The sequence below is a fragment of the Dendropsophus ebraccatus genome, chromosome 4 (genome assembly GCF_027789765.1).
Source record: "Dendropsophus ebraccatus isolate aDenEbr1 chromosome 4, aDenEbr1.pat, whole genome shotgun sequence".
Classification (NCBI taxonomy): domain Eukaryota; kingdom Metazoa; phylum Chordata; class Amphibia; order Anura; family Hylidae; genus Dendropsophus; species Dendropsophus ebraccatus.
In genome coordinates, this window is record NC_091457.1 from 131,788,687 (window position 1) to 131,808,237 (window position 19,551).

Here is a 19,551-nt window from a genome sequence, read left to right on the forward strand (position 1 = left end):
GGTGCTGAATCCCAGAAATAAGTCACGGATAATGCACATAAAAAGAAATAATAAAAAGAAAAACAGATGGCACTCACCAGGCTGTAATGTGTAATGTGTTTTGACACATGTGTGTTTGCCGCAAAACCGCGGTCATTCGACTTCTGCCCCTCCCCGCTCCTCACATGCCTGAATAAAGCCGCACGTTGGCACTCACCAGGCTGTAATGTGTTATCTGTTTTTCTTTTTATGTGCACAATGTATACAACCACTGGGAAGTTGACTGTAGCCTGAATGGTACAGCCGCTTATCAAGTGTATTGTGTCTGGTAGGCAAGGAAGGGGTCACAGTGTTTGCTCCAGTGGCGTGACACTACAGCTGATCCTTGAGGAGCTGCCTGGTATCACACCCCCATCAATCAGATGTTAATAGGTCACCAAAAATACTACACATCCCCTGTGTCCAGCCATGTTAAAGGGGTATTCTGTTCAAACATAACTTTCCTTATCACATGAAGAAAGAAAAGCACACACTCACCCCCGAGCTGCTGTCTGTGTATTAGGCTTTATTTGGCTCCAATGGTAATCATGGGGAGGGAGGGATGGAAGGAGCAGGTATACACTTGGATGCAATAGCCGTTTCGGACAGCTATTCTATCTTCTGGACTAGCTGATAAGCTGTTATTATCTATTCAGTCTTCAGTTTTCCCAGTTCTGAGCTGCTGCTTTCTGCTGAAGACACAAAAAGCTTGAGCTCCCCCCCCCCTTCCTTCCAAGGCAGCTGATAACAAGTCCCTATCAACTTTGTGGCAACTTTGTAATGTCGGGATGGCCAATCACGGTAACTTCATCTCAGAAACTTGACCTCTAAATAATCTCTTCCAGGTTTACAAAGAAGCTACAAATTGAAGATACAGCCTGCCAGGGACTTGTTTACATCAGCTGTTTCAGAAGGGAGGGGGGAGGAAGGGGAGACGGAGAGAACAGCTCACGCACAGTTTTCTCCGTCTTCAGTAGAGAGCAGCAGCTCAGAACTTAGAGAAGGACACTGAATAGATAATAACAAGTATGGAAGGAATTGTTAGTCTCACCAGAGGCAGCAACATATAAAAAGTTATGTTTGAGTGGAATATCCCTTTTAAATGGTTATAGTTCTGTTGTAAGGAAAAATAATAGAAAAATCCCCTTTTATTGGATCACAGTTTAAAAATTTGCAATCATTATCCATTTTGGTCTTCTGGAAGATTTATACCTAGTCTTTGTATTAAACACGGTCCTGCGTATGTTCTGTATAGACCGAGGGGGGAGCTACCTTATATGTGAGGCCTAGTCTGGAAAACATTATGTAGCCTTAAATACACTGGGCCTATAACTGTCTGTGTCAACTTGATGATAATCTTCAAAATTCTTTCAGGAAAAGATGAACAAACTGCTGGAAGTATACGAGCGACTGGGAGGGGAGGAGGATATTGTGAACCCTGCAAATGAGCTCATCAAAGAAGGCCATATCCAGAAGCTATCTGCAAAGAACGGGACCGCACAGGATCGCTACCTATACCTGGTGAGCCCTACTTCATATCCCGTCACATGGTCCTCGCTGTCTTTATGTGGTCATCTTGTTATTGTGACATTTTTAAGAGTAGTAAGTCGTATCTTTCTTTGTGCAGAATTGCATTGTGGGTGGCCAAGAGGGTATTATGATAAAACCTAGATTTTACAAATCTAACACTAAGAGGATTATTGGTTGAGGTCGGCCGTGAATTAAAGAGCCGCTCACAACTGCAATCAGCAAAACAAAGAGGAATGTAATTTTTTTTTTTTAAATTGTGAATATGGAGAACGGTGTGAACCCTCTGACTCTTGGAAGGAATGCTGTATTATACTTGTAAGGGTGGACTTTTTAAAAGGATTGTTCTTAATAAAGGAAGGGTCCTACTGTCAAGGCCTTAAGGTCTTGCATTACAAATAGTACTATAATATATACAGAATTCAACTAAATTCAATGGACGTGGTACTGGTATGCTGCATATATACATTGGCATGCTGTTCAGTTTAAGCAATTGAAATCTTGGCAATCCCTTTAAATATCTGTTCTCTGTCCTGTCCTGTTTGCTACAATGTATCAGTGTTTATAAGCGCTGTTTAGTGTGAATTGTTTTTATTAGATATAACTGCAGCACTCACCTGAGAAATGTAAGCAACAATGTCAGATCCTAAAGATGGTGGGAAACTGAGGTAGACGTCTAATAGAAGAATATTTGGCTACCTTTGGCAGTACCATACAATTTCAATGGAGTGGCAGTGCACTTACTTGACTGCCACCCTACTTAGGTGGTACTTGTGACCTCCCCCAATCTCATGATTAATGGGGGTCCCAGCAGTCAGACCCCCACTGATCAAGTGTTCCCATCATATAAAACATTTGTGACGTGTCACAAAGTTATGACAGATTGAGCATCGGAAACTGGGTGGTGAAGAACAAGCTGGGAGAAGCGCTCAGCTGTGTGCTTCACTCCCTCTCTCACTGCGATTAGACTCCTGGAACTGAGATTGCAGAACCAAGCGCACGCTAATGTTTTGGAGGGGATCTGAATACCAATGAAACCTTTAAACATGTCTCTGTGACATGTCAAGCGTTTTATTAAATGTCAGGGATACTTTTAAGGTTTTTCTTGTATGAGAATGAATAAATAAGGCCCATCGCTTACCTATGTAACAAACAACAAAACACATGCTCTGTCTTCCTCATGCAGTGTTTCATCATCCTATAAGTATTTGTAGTACTACTATCTGTAGTAGTGGAAGTAGTAGTAGCAGTAGATTCCAGACATGGTGATTTGTAGCAAGCCTACGTTTGTATTACTGAGCCTTTGTTATCCTGTAATCTTATTATGTTTGACTACTTACAGAAAATTCTTAAACCCTCAGCATTCCTTCAGTGGGTCATATGGCTGGATACTGAGCTTTTGTTTGTTATGGGACAAATGGACACGCAAACTGTACTTCTAATACCTAGTATATAGTAAATCCCGATAAATATAAGGTATAGGGAATATACATTCCTATAAAAGAGGACATGCACCTGGCAGAGTCACATGCATGAATGGTGGCTCTATGTTAAAATATATATATGGCACTCTTTTCCCTAAAAGAAATACATGTATATCTGTGGAATATTGCACATCATCAATTAAATTTATGCTATAAATTGCATATGGTGTATATGCCTTTCTGATAGCAGATGCCAGTCATTTGACATATAGAAACATATAATATCATTTGTTTCATTTAATATCCTTGAAACAAACAAAGATACATATTATTTTTTGTAAGAGTATGGAAATGAATTATTATTATTTCCTTGGCCGCCTTTATGAAAGGTATAAAGGTATAAAGCCCTATTCACACACACAAAGCACAGTTCCTAATGTGGACTGCAATTGCACGGATACACCAATGGAACTCTATAAGATCTGTATTTCTCCAGAGATGATCCACAAAAATACAGATCCGCAATCTGCAAATAGTAACAGAGTAATAACTACACTTCTTCATTTTTGCAGATCCGCATAAATACAGATGCAATGCGGATAACTTTTTTCAGATTGCGGACAAAAAATAGTGGAGTCAATTGAAAAATATAATGACGTGTGAATGGGCCTAAAGGTCCCCATAGATCTTAGACTTTGGTTGCTGAACCCGCTGCTCTCTGTGGGTTCAGTTGCCAGTGTAGGGTGTATGGGGCTCCCCCAAGCAACCACCGATAGATTATATCGGATGTGATAGAAAATCACTGCCTGACCCCTTTGTTTTAGGAGAGATAAGCCGCAGCCAGAGCTCTCTTGCTGCCGCTTACACCTTCCCATAGAGAACACAGGAACGCTCTGCTGTGACGAACATCCAGGTGTATGGGGAAGACTGGCTTCGGACTGGAGAGATAACTGATGGCCAGACAATCGTTCGGCTGTCAGTTTATAGCCAACTTTAAGGGGAAGTCCAGCATCAGGGATTTTTTTCAAAAGAGTGGAGACCTGGCTTGTGACGTGTCAGCCCTGCTCAGCCAGTCAGCGATCGAGGCAGGACCCCTAAAAGACCTGACACCGGACTTCTCCTTTAAGGCCCCAAAGAATGTGCATTTCATAAAGATTCCTCCTAGAAACACTGGAAAACATTCTGCGATTTCTCAGACCACCATATTTGATATGATGCAAATCTCATGGTTAATCTGAATTCTCTACATGAGACTTTTCCAAGTTTATGTTCACATGGGACCACCATGGCCCAGTTACTTGGCTTCATGAGCCTGAACATCTTCTGCATTATTTAGGAAATAAGGGAACGATTCTGATTCCATATATTAAAAATTCCCTATGATCTAAGCGGTTTCAGGGACATCATACATGCTGGGATAATATTTTTCAGGAACCAGACTTGGCAATATTAATTCCAGTTTCCCAATGTCAGTGATATGTTGACTTCTGTTCAGTTAGTCTAGCAATAATCTGTAAAAGATGTCTGAGATCTGGTATTCTTGTCTCCCGGTGGGTTCAGAGGTGTTTTTGGACCCTTTTCTTATACCTAGACTTCATTAACAGCAAGTCTAATGATCGCCCATTGTGCCGGGCCCTGGGCAAGCTCACATCTTTATTAAGACATCCTTGACAGGTATTATCAGCGGGTTATGCTTAGATGTGCATAGATCAATGGGAATAATCAAACATGACATGTTTTATATTGTACTAGTGGGTCTAAGCAGGAACAGGAGACTTTGTCAGCTGCATACTTTGACATCACTTTGCTCCAGGATGGATCACTCATAGGAAAAGCGTGCTGCCATCTTCCCTAAAATATTACAGAAGAGCACAGATAATGCTAGAACTTGTTTCTATGTGTTTATTAGACAGTCCATTATAACTCTCCCAGAGACAGCTCGGGTCACTGTCTAGACTGCTTCACCAGATACTCTAATAAATGATGTGTAATGAGACTGATAGAAGGAACTAACAGCAGAACACAGAAGTTACATCACCAAGTGCATAGAATAAAAAGCCAATGTGCACAGTTCACCATTATTCATTTTGTTCTTTAGGGTGCCTTCACACGTACCGTATCGCTGTGTATTTATCGCTGTGAGTTTCTCACACATAAATCCGCAGCGATACTGATTGCTGTCAAGTCAATGTATGTGTATTCTCGCTTTGTGTTTGGTGCGATTTTTACATGCGAGTATTTTGATTTTCACATGCGAGTTCAACACCACAAAAACCGCAGCTACTTTCGTGCGAGTTTTGTGCGAGTTTGGTGAGATAAATACGCAGCGATACCGTATGTGTGAAGGCACCCTTAGGGTAGCTTCACATGTCCCGGATCCCCAGCGGATTTTACGCTGTGAGTTTGCAGCAAAATCTGCTGCGGATCATGTAGTGTGAAGCTGAATGGGTCCCATACACGCAGCTGCCTGTATGGGACCCGGCCCCTTTAACCCCCCCACCGCCGGCAACCCGCAGCCCCGGCTTGAGCATACATTACGTGCTCGGCGTCGTGGCTGTGTGAAGCTCCCGGCTCCCCTCGCTCCTCATCAGCCAATCAGTGCACGGCAGCACTGATTGGCTGATGGGGAACGAGGGGAGCTGGGAGCGTCACACACAGCCGGAGGGGTTAAAGGGACCGGGTGCCATACAGGCAGCGGATCCGCTGCGTGTATGGGACCCATTCATCTTCACACTACAGGATCCAAACTCGCAGCATGAAATCCGCTGCGGATCCGGTACGTGTGAAGCTATTCTTAAAGCGAATGTAACCATCAGGTACAACGCTTTGGATTTTATACCTAATGGATCGGCACTGACGCAAGGATGCTGATGGGGCAGTCCTTTTTTGAACCACCACCCAGTTCCCGTGCACAGCGCCCGTCTTTTGGAAGTACTGACCAGGCATGAAGAACTGGGGAGGGCCTGCCAGCCCCCATTGTGTTGAAACCCCCTCCCCTCTGTGACATGGCTTCATTGATTCTAATGGAGCCATGTCACAGAGGGGAGATCCTCACACTGGGGGCTGGTGGGCCCGCCCCCAGTTCTTCATGCCTGGTCAGTACTTCCAAAAGACTGGTGCTGTGCACGGGAACTGGGCAGTGGTACATTCGCTTTAAAAAGTTCTAGAATTCTGTCCTGATCAATGAAGATTGTGTTTGTACCCCCTTCACCCACCACCACCCGGCTGTGCAAGGAGCTATAAAGACAACCCGAGCTGTACAGCCAGGGGGCCATGAGTGCAGGGGAAAACTCCAAAGTGCTATGCAGCTTTTATTCCTACACTTCATGGGGTTCTTAAAACTTCTCCCCCCCTCCCCAACCAATCATAAAGTAATGGAATATCCTAGAAATATGCTACAAACAACACACCTTCTGGCTCACTGTAGTTGGAGGAGGAAGTGCGCAGGGATAAAGGGAAGAACAATTACCCAAAGTAAATATGGGAAGTCGGAAAAGTCACAGCAAAAAATAGGGGAAAAAGCTAAATCTAAGTAGGGAGGGAATCTGCGAGCAACCAAAAGAGATCTGGTAGGTGGTGATGTAATCCCGAAGTTCACAGAAAGTCGGCTCACCCAGGACAGACCACTTCCTCTGATACAATAAACGCTGTGATTTTCTGTGTGTTGGTATTGTGATCACATGACCCAGTTACAGTATTGAAACATATGGATGCAGCTGTGCTGGAATGAAACAGATGACACTGTAGGGCTAGTAATGGTGACTGTGCATTATAGGGGGGAGAAAACCTGGAGTGCTTCTTTAAAATGTGTGGCTATGTTCACAGTGACACACTGTACTATTTTTTAAAAGAACGGCCGTTGCTTTCCATTAAAACTAGGATGTTCTTATACATACCGCAGTAAAATGTATTGAACTCCATGTATTGAGCACAATGTATTGAGCAATGGGCGTTGTTCAATGCATTGTGTAAAAACAACGACCATTGTTCCATTGACTTCAGTGCATTTCATTGCAGTATGATAAGAACGGCCATTGCTTTAATGGAAAACAATGGTCGTTCTTTAAAAAAAATAGTATGTTGTGTGAACATAGCCTAAAATTGGATTCAAATGTTAAGAGTTATGGGCTACCCATGGAATGAGGATGGCACCAACATGTGCATCTGCCCGACAGTATCTATAGTGTCTGTCCTATGACTAGGAGGAACTCCACTCTATAAAGAACATTACTTGTTGGTTTGAAGTTATGTGGAGAATTATGTCTATATAAACTGAACGTGTTTAATAGTATCTGTGTCACCTCTGAAATGTAACTTAATGGAACCTCATAGACAATTGCTCTTTGATTCTCTAGCACAGGGGTCATCTTGTCGGCACTTAGAAGCTTTTCCTGAAATGAATGGTTATTAATGAAATTGCCTTTAGCTAATGGATATAGCCTGGACTGACTTAACATTCCCCACTCTCTGCTGTTTGTATTGGTTGCACGCAGAATCATTTACGACGCTAAATTAATTCAATGAATTGGGAATTGGGTTCAGAAACTAATTTTATGTAATTGCTGCTTTGAGCTTTTTGGTTACCTGGTTAACAGCTTCCCTTAAGTGCAAGAAAACGCTGTAATATTTCCAAGACCTGTAAGGAAATGAAAAATATTAACCCCTTAGTGCTGCAGCTAGTTTGGGCTTTAATGACCAAGCTCTGACCTGTCTTACTTTATGCGGTTAAATTGCAGTAATGCATTAAAGTATGCTAGTGATTTTATTATATTATACTTTATATTAGGGGTAAAATTTGGTCACTATTTTGTGTAATTTTTTGGTAAAAACATCAAAATATCATGAAAAACTGGGAAAATGATCATTCACTTTTCCTGTTTTTGAAATAGTAAACATACGCTATTCAGCATGCGGTAAAAACAACATAATTTTTGTTTTCTCTGGGTCACTACGGATAGGTCGATACCAAATGGGCATGGTTTTTTTTTATTATTATTACCACTTTGGCACAATAGAAACTATCTTCCTGAAGAAAAGGATAAAAACTGTCGCCACATGGCAAGATCCATAGCGTTCTTATCTTTTGCGCAACAGAGCTGGCTTTGGGCTCATTTTTTGCGAGAAGATCTGTAGTTTCTATTGATACCAAGTATTACATATATATGACGTTTTGATTCTGGTGCTGATTTTATCTATTTTCTTTTAGAGCGTGTGTCATGCAATATAATTAATAAAATAGTTTTATAGATTGGGTCGCTACAGACGTGGCAATACCAAATATATATAGGTTTTATGTTTTTAGGTGGTTTTATGTAATGTTTTATTCTATATAGGGAATTTAATGCATTTTTATTATTGGGGGGCTGGGGGGATTTTTGTGTGTGTGTGTTTGGTGTAAACTTTTTTTTTCACTTTTACACTAGTGTACATTAAGCTAAGCTACATTACACTAAGCAGTGATCTTTTGATTTTATAGTAGATTTTGTGTAGTGCAGTGTATTGCCCATATCAGCAACAAGCTGACAGGCAATCTATCTACACACCCATACCTCTCGCATGACTGTGTAGAGGCTTTACCCTGGCAATCTGGAGGCCCTCGGGATTGCCATGGCGACGATTGGAGGCCCGGACCTCGCCGTGGGACTTCCGATTAGGTGAGTATAGTACCGCACCTGACCGGAATCCGTTACATGCCGCTGTCATGACTTGTCATCGGCGAAAGCCGATAAAGGCTGATCTCCTGTGCCGCTACCATTTATTCTGTCCCTGCCGTAAAAAGCCGACGGGGACAGAATAAAGACCAGTAGTGACGGCCGTAAAAAGCCCATACAGCGGGCACTAAAAGGAACCCCAGATCCTTCACTTACTGGTGTTAAAGGGGTAGTTTACAAAGAAATGTATTTCTTTTAAATGAACTGGTCCCAGAAAGTGACAGAGATTTGTAATTTACTTTTATTAAAAAAATCTCAAGTCTTCCAGACTTGTCAGCTGCTGTATATCCTGCCAGAAGGGGTATTCTTTCCAGTCTAGAGAGCAGGAAAGGTTTTCTATGGGGATTTGCTATGGCTTTGGACAGTTCCTGGCATGGACAGAGGTGGCAGCAGAGAGTACTGTTTCAGACAGGGAAGAATACACCACTTCCTGCAGGACATACAGCAGCTGATAAGTACTGGACAATTTTCTAATAGAAGTAAATTACAAATCTCTGGCACTTGCTGGAACCAGTTAATTTTTTTGGTGAACTAACCCTTTAATCTGACCCTGTATGGGTGGCGCGGCCTTTTTTTTTTTTTCCATTCACGGGTGAAGATTTAGGGGGTGCAGAGGTAGCTACAGCACCTAAGATACAGTCATTGGAATAAGAGAATGGTTGGCCATTTAGGAATAAGGGCAGTGTCTAGAGGCTCTGTCTATATAGAGCTATATAGTATGAGATAAACAGTCTAGTGAACACTAATAACACCTATGAATTACCCATAGCTTAGAAGGTTCAGTATAATTTTATGTTAACCTCAACTAAAGTTTGTGTAACATGCCGTATAAATAATGAATAGTTTGTAATATATGATAAATTATTATTGGCCATAGCCATACATTGTACAATATGACTATATAAAGGCCTTGGTATAAGTATTAACCGGGCATAGTAGGGTTGACATTACAGGGTGTTTCCAGGATCTTTATTACAGAAACACTGCAGTTTGGTTCCAGTGAAGGGAATGGCGCTAAGTTGTAGTACCACACACAACCAGGTGTGGTGCTATTTTTCGGAGAAAGCAGCTATGCCTTTCTAATCCTGAATAACCCATTTAAGTTAATGACCCCAAAGTTCCAGTTAGAAATTTCAGAAAAAAATGAGCAATTTAGTCGCACTACTATTCAGACATTAAAAAATAAAGGCCCAACATTTATTCCCTTTCTTCAACTCAAAAAAGCCACAATAGAATTACTGTCCGCAAGTTATTTCCCATAAGCTATTGTACGCTATGCTCTTGAAATCATGATATCCCATGAAAAATTTCAGAAGATTTTTTGTGAATAAACAAAAAAAAAAAAAAAGGTGTGATCCGTTCTGCGCGTTGTAATACGGCGCCAATTGCACAGAGTCTTGATTTTCCCCCGGAGAATATATATTGAGCTGTTTATTGCTTAGATCTCCAGTATCGTCATGTTGTGGAAGAAATCAGGGATTTAAGCGTGTAATTTCCAACTGAGAAGCGTCTGGCATGGAATTTCCTCATTTTCGCTTTCTTAGTAGGGGGCCTGTAAGTTAAATTCAATTCGAGACTGGACATATGCTTGAAGATCTGCTGATCAGACAGCTGCTGGTGTGACCACGGTGCAATCAGCTATGACTTATAGGTCCTGCTATGGTGGATTTGTCAGATTCCACTGCATCAGAATGCAGACTTAGCAGTTCAACCATAGTACTGCACAGACCAATATATTGTAATTTGTATAAAGTAATAAGGCCACATGGATGGATAGATAGATAGAGGTGCCCATATGGGATTGGCCCCCAGTTGTCCAGCGCAGAGACTCACAGCAAAGAGTTGAAAGCCATTAAAGAGAATCTTTACATTGCACAATACAGGGCCTCAAATGAGTGTTTTTACACTGGCCGATTATCAGCAGTTATCGTTCCTGCTCCGAGTTGCAGACATGGGGGGGAAAGCTGACAAAACTGGAGATGACTGTTAACAAAGTTATAAAATCATGTTTTCTTTCTAAAGTCAAGAGTAATAGAGGCCATGCTGAGCTTCAGCATACACCATTCCTGCTTCCCCACCCCTCCCTGCATGATTGATGTTCAAGGCTCATTGCTGGAAGCCAAACCCAAGCAGGGAGAGATGGTGGAGGGAGAAGACTTGTATGTTCCATCTCAGCTCCACCTTTTTAGAAAGAAAACATGATTTTAGAATTTTGCAAACAGCCAGCAGCTAATTTGTTTAACCTCCCTATTAGCCATATGCCCATGTCTGCAGCTCTTGGGCATGATATAGAACTGACAGATTCCCTTTAAGGCTGGGTTCACACATACCGTATCTGCAGCGGATCTTAGCGGATACTTGCCCATTCACTTCAATGGGATGACACACTCAAAGCAGGATTGTTATCCCGCTGCGAGTATTTCAAAGTCAGTGTCCCTAACTCCCACGGCCCGGGTACATACTTTACCGGGTCCCCACTCTGGCTTGCTTTGGGGTCTCCCGGCGCTCAACAAATCAGTGCACTGCGGTGGGGGCTGTGTGAACCCGGCCTAAAGGGGGTTTCCAATTAAGACTTAATTGTAAGAGACTTACTTGTAGCAAGTCAAAGACCACAGGTGGACCGACCTCCATGCCCCCCTGCGATCTCCAGTTTGACCCCAGCTTCTGTGTTTTGAATATAGCCGCAGGTCGGCTTGTGACCCGTGGCTCTATTCATTTTCTAAGGAGCTGCCAGAGACAGCCAGTACAGCACTCGGCTCTTTTCGGCAGCTCCATAGATTAAAATAGACGTGCCGACCTGCGGCTGTATTAAAACAAGATTAGCAGGCGCTGATCTGGAGATTTCAGGGGAACACAGAGGTCGGGTCACCCGCAGTCTCTTTCTTGTCCCCATCCTGTGTATAGGGGACAAGTAAGTTGTAATCGGAGAACCCCTTTAACTAACAAAATGTAATTCCCCTGTTGTCCTGTAGTGGCCACTGTAAGAGAAATAAGCAGTTGTGCACAGTTATCCCCCCGCTATAATAGCTGATCCTTATTTAGATTAGACAAACAATCAATTCACTTTAATTTCTGGAGTGGGGCTCATCTGTTTGAACAGTAAAAGGTATAAAGCAATGGATTAATTTGGTAACTATTTTTATGCTGGATCCTCAGGTTTTTGAGGTTGGTAGATGGTAAAAAATTTCATATTTCTCATTTGATTATCATTATTATTATTATTAATAGAAATGCTGTACCACATAAGTATCAAAATATTCCTTCAACAAAACATTGACATATGGTATCTTGTTTCCCAGTTTAACAGCATGATGCTATACTGTGTCCCTAAACTGAGGCTGATGGGACAGAAGTTCAGTGTCCGCGAGAAGATAGACATTGCTGGATTGCAGGTGAGACCTATCTAGGTATATAGCTTTACTACTCCGCCGTCTACAGGCCTCCATCAGTACAGCACAGCTCTTATCAGTCCTGTCAGGACTATTATTTTTAACATATTCAGATTTTCTTTATAACTATGGAGTGAAACAACATAACCGATTAAATTGCACTAAGCTGTCGATCCGCTGCCATCTCGCAATGATATGCAGGCTTATTATTGACAATTTCATTGCACAAGGAGTTTCCCATCTGTATAGAGTGACATCCTAATAAGTTCAATATCTGGAGCCTAACTGTTTAATAAAATGAATGAAGATGGATTGTGACAGTCTAATAAGCCTGGAAATATTCATCTTTAACTATTTTGTCTATCAGGTCCAGGAAATTGTGAAACCAAATGCATCTCACACCTTCCTGATAACCGGGAAGAAGCGATCGCTGGAAGTGCAAGCCAGGTAGGATCTGTTGTGTCTGCAGTCATGGTGCCTGATGGGAAATGCATTATATAATCCAGTGTCTGTAGGCGCTGCCAGAATGCAAGATGGACACTCTGACATCGCCTGTCTCTATAGAAGTCACACGCATCATTGTATATCTTAAAATAGTGGTACAGTTTGTATTACCAGGGTCCTTATGTTCTGTCAAAGCACATATATATTATAGGAGGAGAATTTTTTTTGTACTTCCTCCTAGGCCAAGGCAGAACGCTTCTTCAAATAACGTCTCATGTACACTGTGTAGTACGGGCACCGGATAGCTGATCGGCTTGGGTGCTTCTGGCCCTGTTCACTGTATAGTGTGAGTGCCGGGTAACCAAACTAATAATATACATTTAATATTATCGTGTGAACAGGAACTGACGATTTTTAGCAAATTCATAATATAAGACAAAATTAATAAAAGTTATATTTTTGTACAGCTGCACTACTTTCCCTTCTGTGTGTATTCATATGATATAGAGATCTGTTTATTGCCGATAAAACAGAGAAACCTGAGCAGAATGTAGTTACATATAAGCAGAATATACAAATAGGCTTCACCCTTACATGTACTTTCCTTAGTAAGTATCTTCATACACTTAATGATTTTGTCCTACCCTCCGCTCATAGGTTCAGCCGTCAGTATAAAGTGTGTGGGGCCCTCCCGACCATCAACTGATGATGTCAATGGAGACAGGGGCTGGACGTGATTGAAAATCACTGCCTGACCCCTTCAGGGTCCTATTAGATAAAGCGATTTTTAATGATTAACGGCTAACGATAAATGATCGCAAATGAGAATGTTTATCGTTAACCTGAAATCGTTCACCATATTACACAGAACGATAGTCGATAGTTACGATTGTTACTATGATCGTTACTATGATTATTACTGCGATCGTTTACTCCATCTGATCCCAGCAAAACAATGAACAATGTGCAATTATACTGAACAATTAGTGAAAACATGCAGGACTTGAGTGAACGAATGTGGAATTACAGTGAGCGATTAGCGAACGATTAACAATAATTTTAGGTTCAGCTCTAAATCAACGATCAACGACACACAAACAATTTTTCAATTGTTGCCTGCAATTACACAGAATGATTATCGTTTAAATTGGAATGATGTAACGATTTTCCGCACAATAATCGTCCCGTTTAATAGTGTCCTTATTCTAGAAGAGATAAGCCACAGCCAGCCGTCTGGCTGTGGCTTACCCCTCCCTATAGAGAGAACTGAAACATTTGGCCATGCTGAGCTGTGTATTAGGAGGAGGGGAGAGATAGTTATTGAAGGCGTATGGTCACCCGCAAAGGAAAAATGTTACCTACCCATGGCTACTGGGAAATCCTTAGTTGTATTTTGTTATATATTGTATTTGTGTATTGGATAATATACTATGTATCCTAAGATACAAAACATTGAAATTCCTTTTCTCATTATAGGACAGAAGAAGAGAAGAAAGAATGGATCCAGGTGTGTAGTTATATGGTTTTCTGCTAATAGTCATTGTTATAATCCATAAATGTCATAATATGAAATCATGTGACATTTTTCCTGTTAACAATAGAAAGTAACTACTTTTGTAAGTATTTTTTAACCTGATAGGTCTAAGGCCATGATGATCAGTGTATGCTGTACCCATAACATAATGGCTGTTCTTTTGTTCTTTTTGCCGACAATTGTCGGTAAAAGATACACATGAACAACAATTGATTTTGCTGGTGGAAAATGTGATTGGCCATGCAGGATCGGTCATGGTTGGCATGGTTATGGTTGGCATGGTTAATCATTTCCTAATTTGTGGAATCTCACAGTGATTTTATTTTACAACAATCCGCAGTATAGTCTGTCATGTTGTTGGTTGTGAACCCATAGGACCTGTGGCTGATCAATGCGTAAAGCTTCTGGCACATATTTTGAATCTATAGGGCCCCATTGTCCTTTTGCCATCTGTCAATGTACCAAAACAATAAGTCAGTATACTTAAATCCCATTTCTTCTTCCATAATCATACATAAATTGACTACATACAGTTCATAGGTGTCTGGCACACTTTCTCCCGCCCTTTAGTGTGCCAATATGTTGTTATTTCCCACCTCCCCATTTTTTTACCTTAGCTGTCTGGCGGTATTTTAGAGAATGCTTTAGGTTCAGGGATTTTTTTGAAGGGCAGCCTGTTGGGGTTGTGACAGCTTGGTGGGTGGAGGTTCTTGGAGTTAGTGGTCAAAATGGGCAAAAGGGGGAGGGGTTCACTGCAAGGGTATGGTCCCCACCGTTCAATACATTGGGACTGTACTATTTTAGTCTGGCACCTTTGTTGACTCTTTCCCCGTGTTTGTCCATAAAAATTGCTGCAAGGATAGGTCATCACTATCTGATCGGTGAGGTGCTGTTTGCCAGAGCCGTGAAACCCACACAGTGAAGAGAGCCAGAAGCAGACAGCTAGGTACATTATGTAGTGACTGTGCAAGTTTACTACAGCTCAACACCAATTTAAATTTAGTGAGACTGTAGTAACTAAGCATGGCCACTATACAATATATGGAGCTGTCTGCTTCTGGCTACATTCACTGTTTGCTTTGGGCACCACCGCTCTGGAACACAGACAAAGGGGACAACAAAAACTTTGGAAAAAAACACATTTGTCCTTCTCTTGGTGATATTAAAAATGCTTAAAACTCTAAATGATTATACCAACATAATATATTCACCAACCACAAGCAAAAGTGTTTTAATATTCTGTTTATGTTTACAGAGCAGATGATCAGCCATCCATATAGTATTCATTAAGTCACTTACAGGGGGTGATTTATTACCTTCTATAGTTACTGTGTGACACTATGATATCATCCACCACTAACCTGTCATTTGCTTTCTTCACATTATTAGGTTATTCAAGCAACAATTGAAAAGCACAAACAAAACAGTGAAACGTTCCGAGCGTTTAACAGTTCGTTCTCCCGAGAGGAGGAGCATTGTCCAGACTCGCCGGTAATTATCACCAAAACTCAAATAGAAAAACTAATTAATGGAATTGTTCACAATTATTGATAGTAGTCTATGCCAGATTTTAGGTAACCTGTCAGTTCAGGTTATAAAAGTATATTGCTCCAAGGAAGGAGCTGTACTTTACAGTATCTGAGTATAAGATGTCTTATTACTCTCTAACACCGTCCATAACCCTCTGGATTTAGTCCTATAGTTTTGATCCTTTGGGCTGTTGCTGTTTTCCACATATGTTGGGTATGTCCATAGGTATAAATCGATCCTGTGTTAAAAGAGTGGCTCCTTCTAAGATTTAGGGTCATAGTTGCCAACATAATCCTAGGACATTTAAGCCCACCAACCGTACCAATGATGACCACCCCCAGAATTGCCCGTAAAACACCAATCCCTAATGAAATTCTTTGTATGTATAAAAAAAGAGGTTTTTAGCAAACTATTTGATCAAGTAGAATGTACCAACACACCATGTTAAGGTGACCCCACAGAGAGTTGGACCCCATACTAAGCTAACTGCCTCTCTAGGACTATAAGTCTACAAAACTGGGCATACAGAATCAACTAAACTGTAAAACACGCACAGGAGCTGGGTGGAGTGTGTCACATATGGAGCGTGTGGCCACCTCCTTTTAACTGTACACTCCACCCATCTCCTGTGGGTGTTTCACACAAAGTTTACTTGATCCTGTATGCCCAGTTTTGTAGACTTACAGTCCGAGAGAGGCAGTTAGCTAAGAATAGGGTCCAACTCTCTGTAAGGTCACCTGAACATGGTGAGATGGTACATTTTATTTGATCAAATTGTTTGCTAAGAACCTAATTTTTTATATATGAAAAATAAATAAATAAGAACAGATTTTAATTGTGTGTACGCTGGGGGGAGTATATGTGGTGAGTCCTGACACTTCCAGGTTGCTGCAGCAATTTTCTGTTTTTGTCTGTTTGTTAGCCATGGCAGCATGCAAACTGAACAGGTGTGAGTGGGGTGCTGGCTATTCAAAATTCTGTTATAGGCCTTACCTTTTTTGTTTCCAGCTATGCAGGGTTCTTATTAAATTAATAAATTTCTCTATTGTGGGTCATAGGGTGATACTATATCATAACCATATCCATACATTATTTGGTATTTTAAAAAAATATTAAAAAATATATTTTTTTGTCATTCCTGTCCAGATAGCAACTCTGGGATCATACGACTCAGCTCCAGGATCAGATGGCTGCGGCTCACCAGGGGGAGTAAGTATCCTTCATACTGTACCATTATCTTGTGTTTTTGGCTTAGGACTGAATGTGAACATGCATCATCCCCCCCACCCACCCACACACACACACACACACACACAAATTTTTTTTATTGAAATTTTAACATTTTACAACAAAGGAAATTCACAAACAGTACAGTCTGGTAAATAAAGTAGTAAGAGATAAAGCAGAAAAAATAGTACAAGTTATAGTAGGTAACGTATATCTCAGAACAGTGAATTGTAATGTTTGTACAATACCAGAAGGGCACAGGAGCTGATCCAGACCATGCATCATTCTTTATTATCCCTGCAAACCAAAACCAAAAACTAGGGTTCATAAAAATGTCAGGAATCTTTGATGATTATTGTGTGTTAGACTGATCCCAGGTTTATACTTATAGGACAACGTTTTACTTTTTTCCTTAATTAACAGATATTACAAAGTTATATAACTGTTAATTAGCGATCTGGACTCCCCCCCCCCCCCCCCTCCCCCTCAACTACCACAGCACAATACACAGTCCTTTCTGCTATGTTATGACAACATAGTGCTGTAGTCAGGCAGATTCTGCCGTCAGGCAGATTTTCCTCAGTGTGCACATACCCTTATGCAGTAATGCAATGCCCAGGCTTTCTTAGGGCCCTATTCCACGGAACGATTATCGGCCGTATTTGGCCGTTATTGGCCGTCACGGCCGATAATCGTCCCGTGGAATAGAAGGCAACAATCAGCCCCCGGCCCTCCCCGGACTCACCCGCTTGCTGCTGCCGCATGGAATGGCAGCGGCAGTGAACAGGGAATGAGGAGCAAACGAGCGCTGAGAGTGCCCGTTTTGCTCCTCAAGTCGGCCCGTGGAATAGGGCCTTTAGGCTTCCTCCCTCCTTTCCCCCACTTTTCTGTGTTTTGCTCTGGGTCTTTGTGTTACTAGAGACAAAAATCCCCTGACAACAGGAAGTGGAAATTAGACAACAAGGGGGACATTAATGAACTTGTACGCCGGTCCTAAATAAGGCCCCTAATGCCCCATTAGCCTGGGCCTGCCAGCGGGCACAGACATCCACACATTCTCCTGAGATTTCTGCCCTGATTTCTGCCTGCGAGCAGGCTTAAATTATGGTAAATCAGATGTGGGAGGAGGTCATGCCAGGGAGAAGGGGCAAATATGCGCCTTATTTCTGGTGTACACTCCAGACGCAGCGTTTATAGATCTCCCCTCTAGTGGCTAACACTTTAGAGATGTTTTTGTAGGCTAAGGAGTCTTTTCTGCTAAATAAAGGAATTTACAAATATGTTAGGAATTCACATAGACTGTTCCACAGAGGAAAGGTGTTTGAAACAACAGCGAGTATTTAAAGAGAATGTGTCATCAATGGGTGATGCTTTCTATAAAGTTATCTATAGTCTAACATAATGCTGAAATCTTGCTGTTTTCAGTTTCACCAATATGTCTAAAACAAAGGCGAGACCTTCTTTGTCTGTGATGATAAGGAGGAGACTGCTGAAAAGGGATCTGTACAGCATTAAAGTGAGACAACAGCATATAATAGTAGAAAATAATAGTAGCTCAACGTTCCTTTCCCTGTGACGTAACCTCTGCGCAGGTCACAAAGGTCACAGACTATGCTTACAAACATGTCCCATACAAAAAATAGGGTCTGGAGATGCTCATAGGGCTTGCCATAAAGCATATCTCTTAATGCTGTTAAACACAACTCAGGAAATATGGATGTCTCATAATAATAATGTACAAAAAATAATTATACAAAAATAGGTTTCTGCATCTAGCTCTAATCGGTAAAAAATCTAGGCAATACATTCCCTCTGTTTTTCATCATGGCTTCGCGGCTCAGATCATCCAGGTGATGATGGTTTATTTTCATTGATATAGAAGTATATAGATGGCAGGTGATGGGAAGATGCCCAGACCAAATGTTACATCCAACCCCTGCTACACTCCATTATGAGTTTCCTGATCCTGCTATGTGATTATGCAAAGTCTAACCAGGCCAGGTTCCCCTGACTGCACAATTTGGCTTGCCTCTTGTCTGAGCCGATTGCTGTAGAATCAGTTAATACAGGCTGAAAGCAGAAAACAATTTAAAATTGTTGGAAGCCGAGCGTGTGCTCCGGCGGAGATTACCGGATTTATGTCCTGCTCTACTATACTTATGACTGATAAGACAGATTTGCAAGTTATGAAGTTGACCACTAGATGGCAGTGGCAGACAGCCAATGTGACCACTGCTGATCAGCAGACAGTAAAGCCAGGCTCACTTCTGTAGTGTCTGTGGTGGCAGGAACATGAAATTAATAGCTTCTGTAATATCAGCAGTATAGCTGGTGATAGATGAGCAGCTTATGGCTACAATAGTCATCAATGTGATGATGATATCTTGTAATAGTAAGTCCTTTTGGCAATAAAATCTACAATGTATGTGTAATTGTAGATACAGTTTGTGTTATGTCATTTCCTCATAGGCTGATGGCAGCTTAAACCTGCCATAGGAACTGTAAAACATTCCCATTACTTTAATAACAGTACATGGATCCTTTTTATTATTTTTAAGATGTCCTTAATTCCAGAGTTCTATACATATAATAAGGTGTTAACATACAAAATGTACAGTACACGTACAGAATGCAACATAAAACGAGAAAACAACATGAATAAAGTACATTTTTTATGTCCTTAAGCATTGGCTGTCCAGGCATGATGGGAACTGTAGTTTTGTAACGGTTGGAGGGCTGCAGGTTTC

At 41.4% G+C, this 19,551-nt stretch overlaps 1 protein-coding gene across 1 annotated transcript in view; it reads left to right on the top strand.

The window, feature by feature from the left end:
• FGD3 (FYVE, RhoGEF and PH domain containing 3) overlaps window positions 1–19,551 on the top strand; it is a 196,696-nt gene that overhangs the window by 150,888 nt on the left and 26,257 nt on the right. Inside the window, exons 10-15 of the mRNA XM_069967044.1 lie at window positions 1,393–1,539; window positions 11,980–12,072; window positions 12,437–12,516; window positions 13,990–14,020; window positions 15,437–15,538; window positions 16,724–16,786. Coding sequence (XP_069823145.1) covers window positions 1,393–1,539; window positions 11,980–12,072; window positions 12,437–12,516; window positions 13,990–14,020; window positions 15,437–15,538; window positions 16,724–16,786 — 516 coding nt within the window. The remainder of the gene's footprint in view (window positions 1–1,392; window positions 1,540–11,979; window positions 12,073–12,436; window positions 12,517–13,989; window positions 14,021–15,436; window positions 15,539–16,723; window positions 16,787–19,551) is intronic.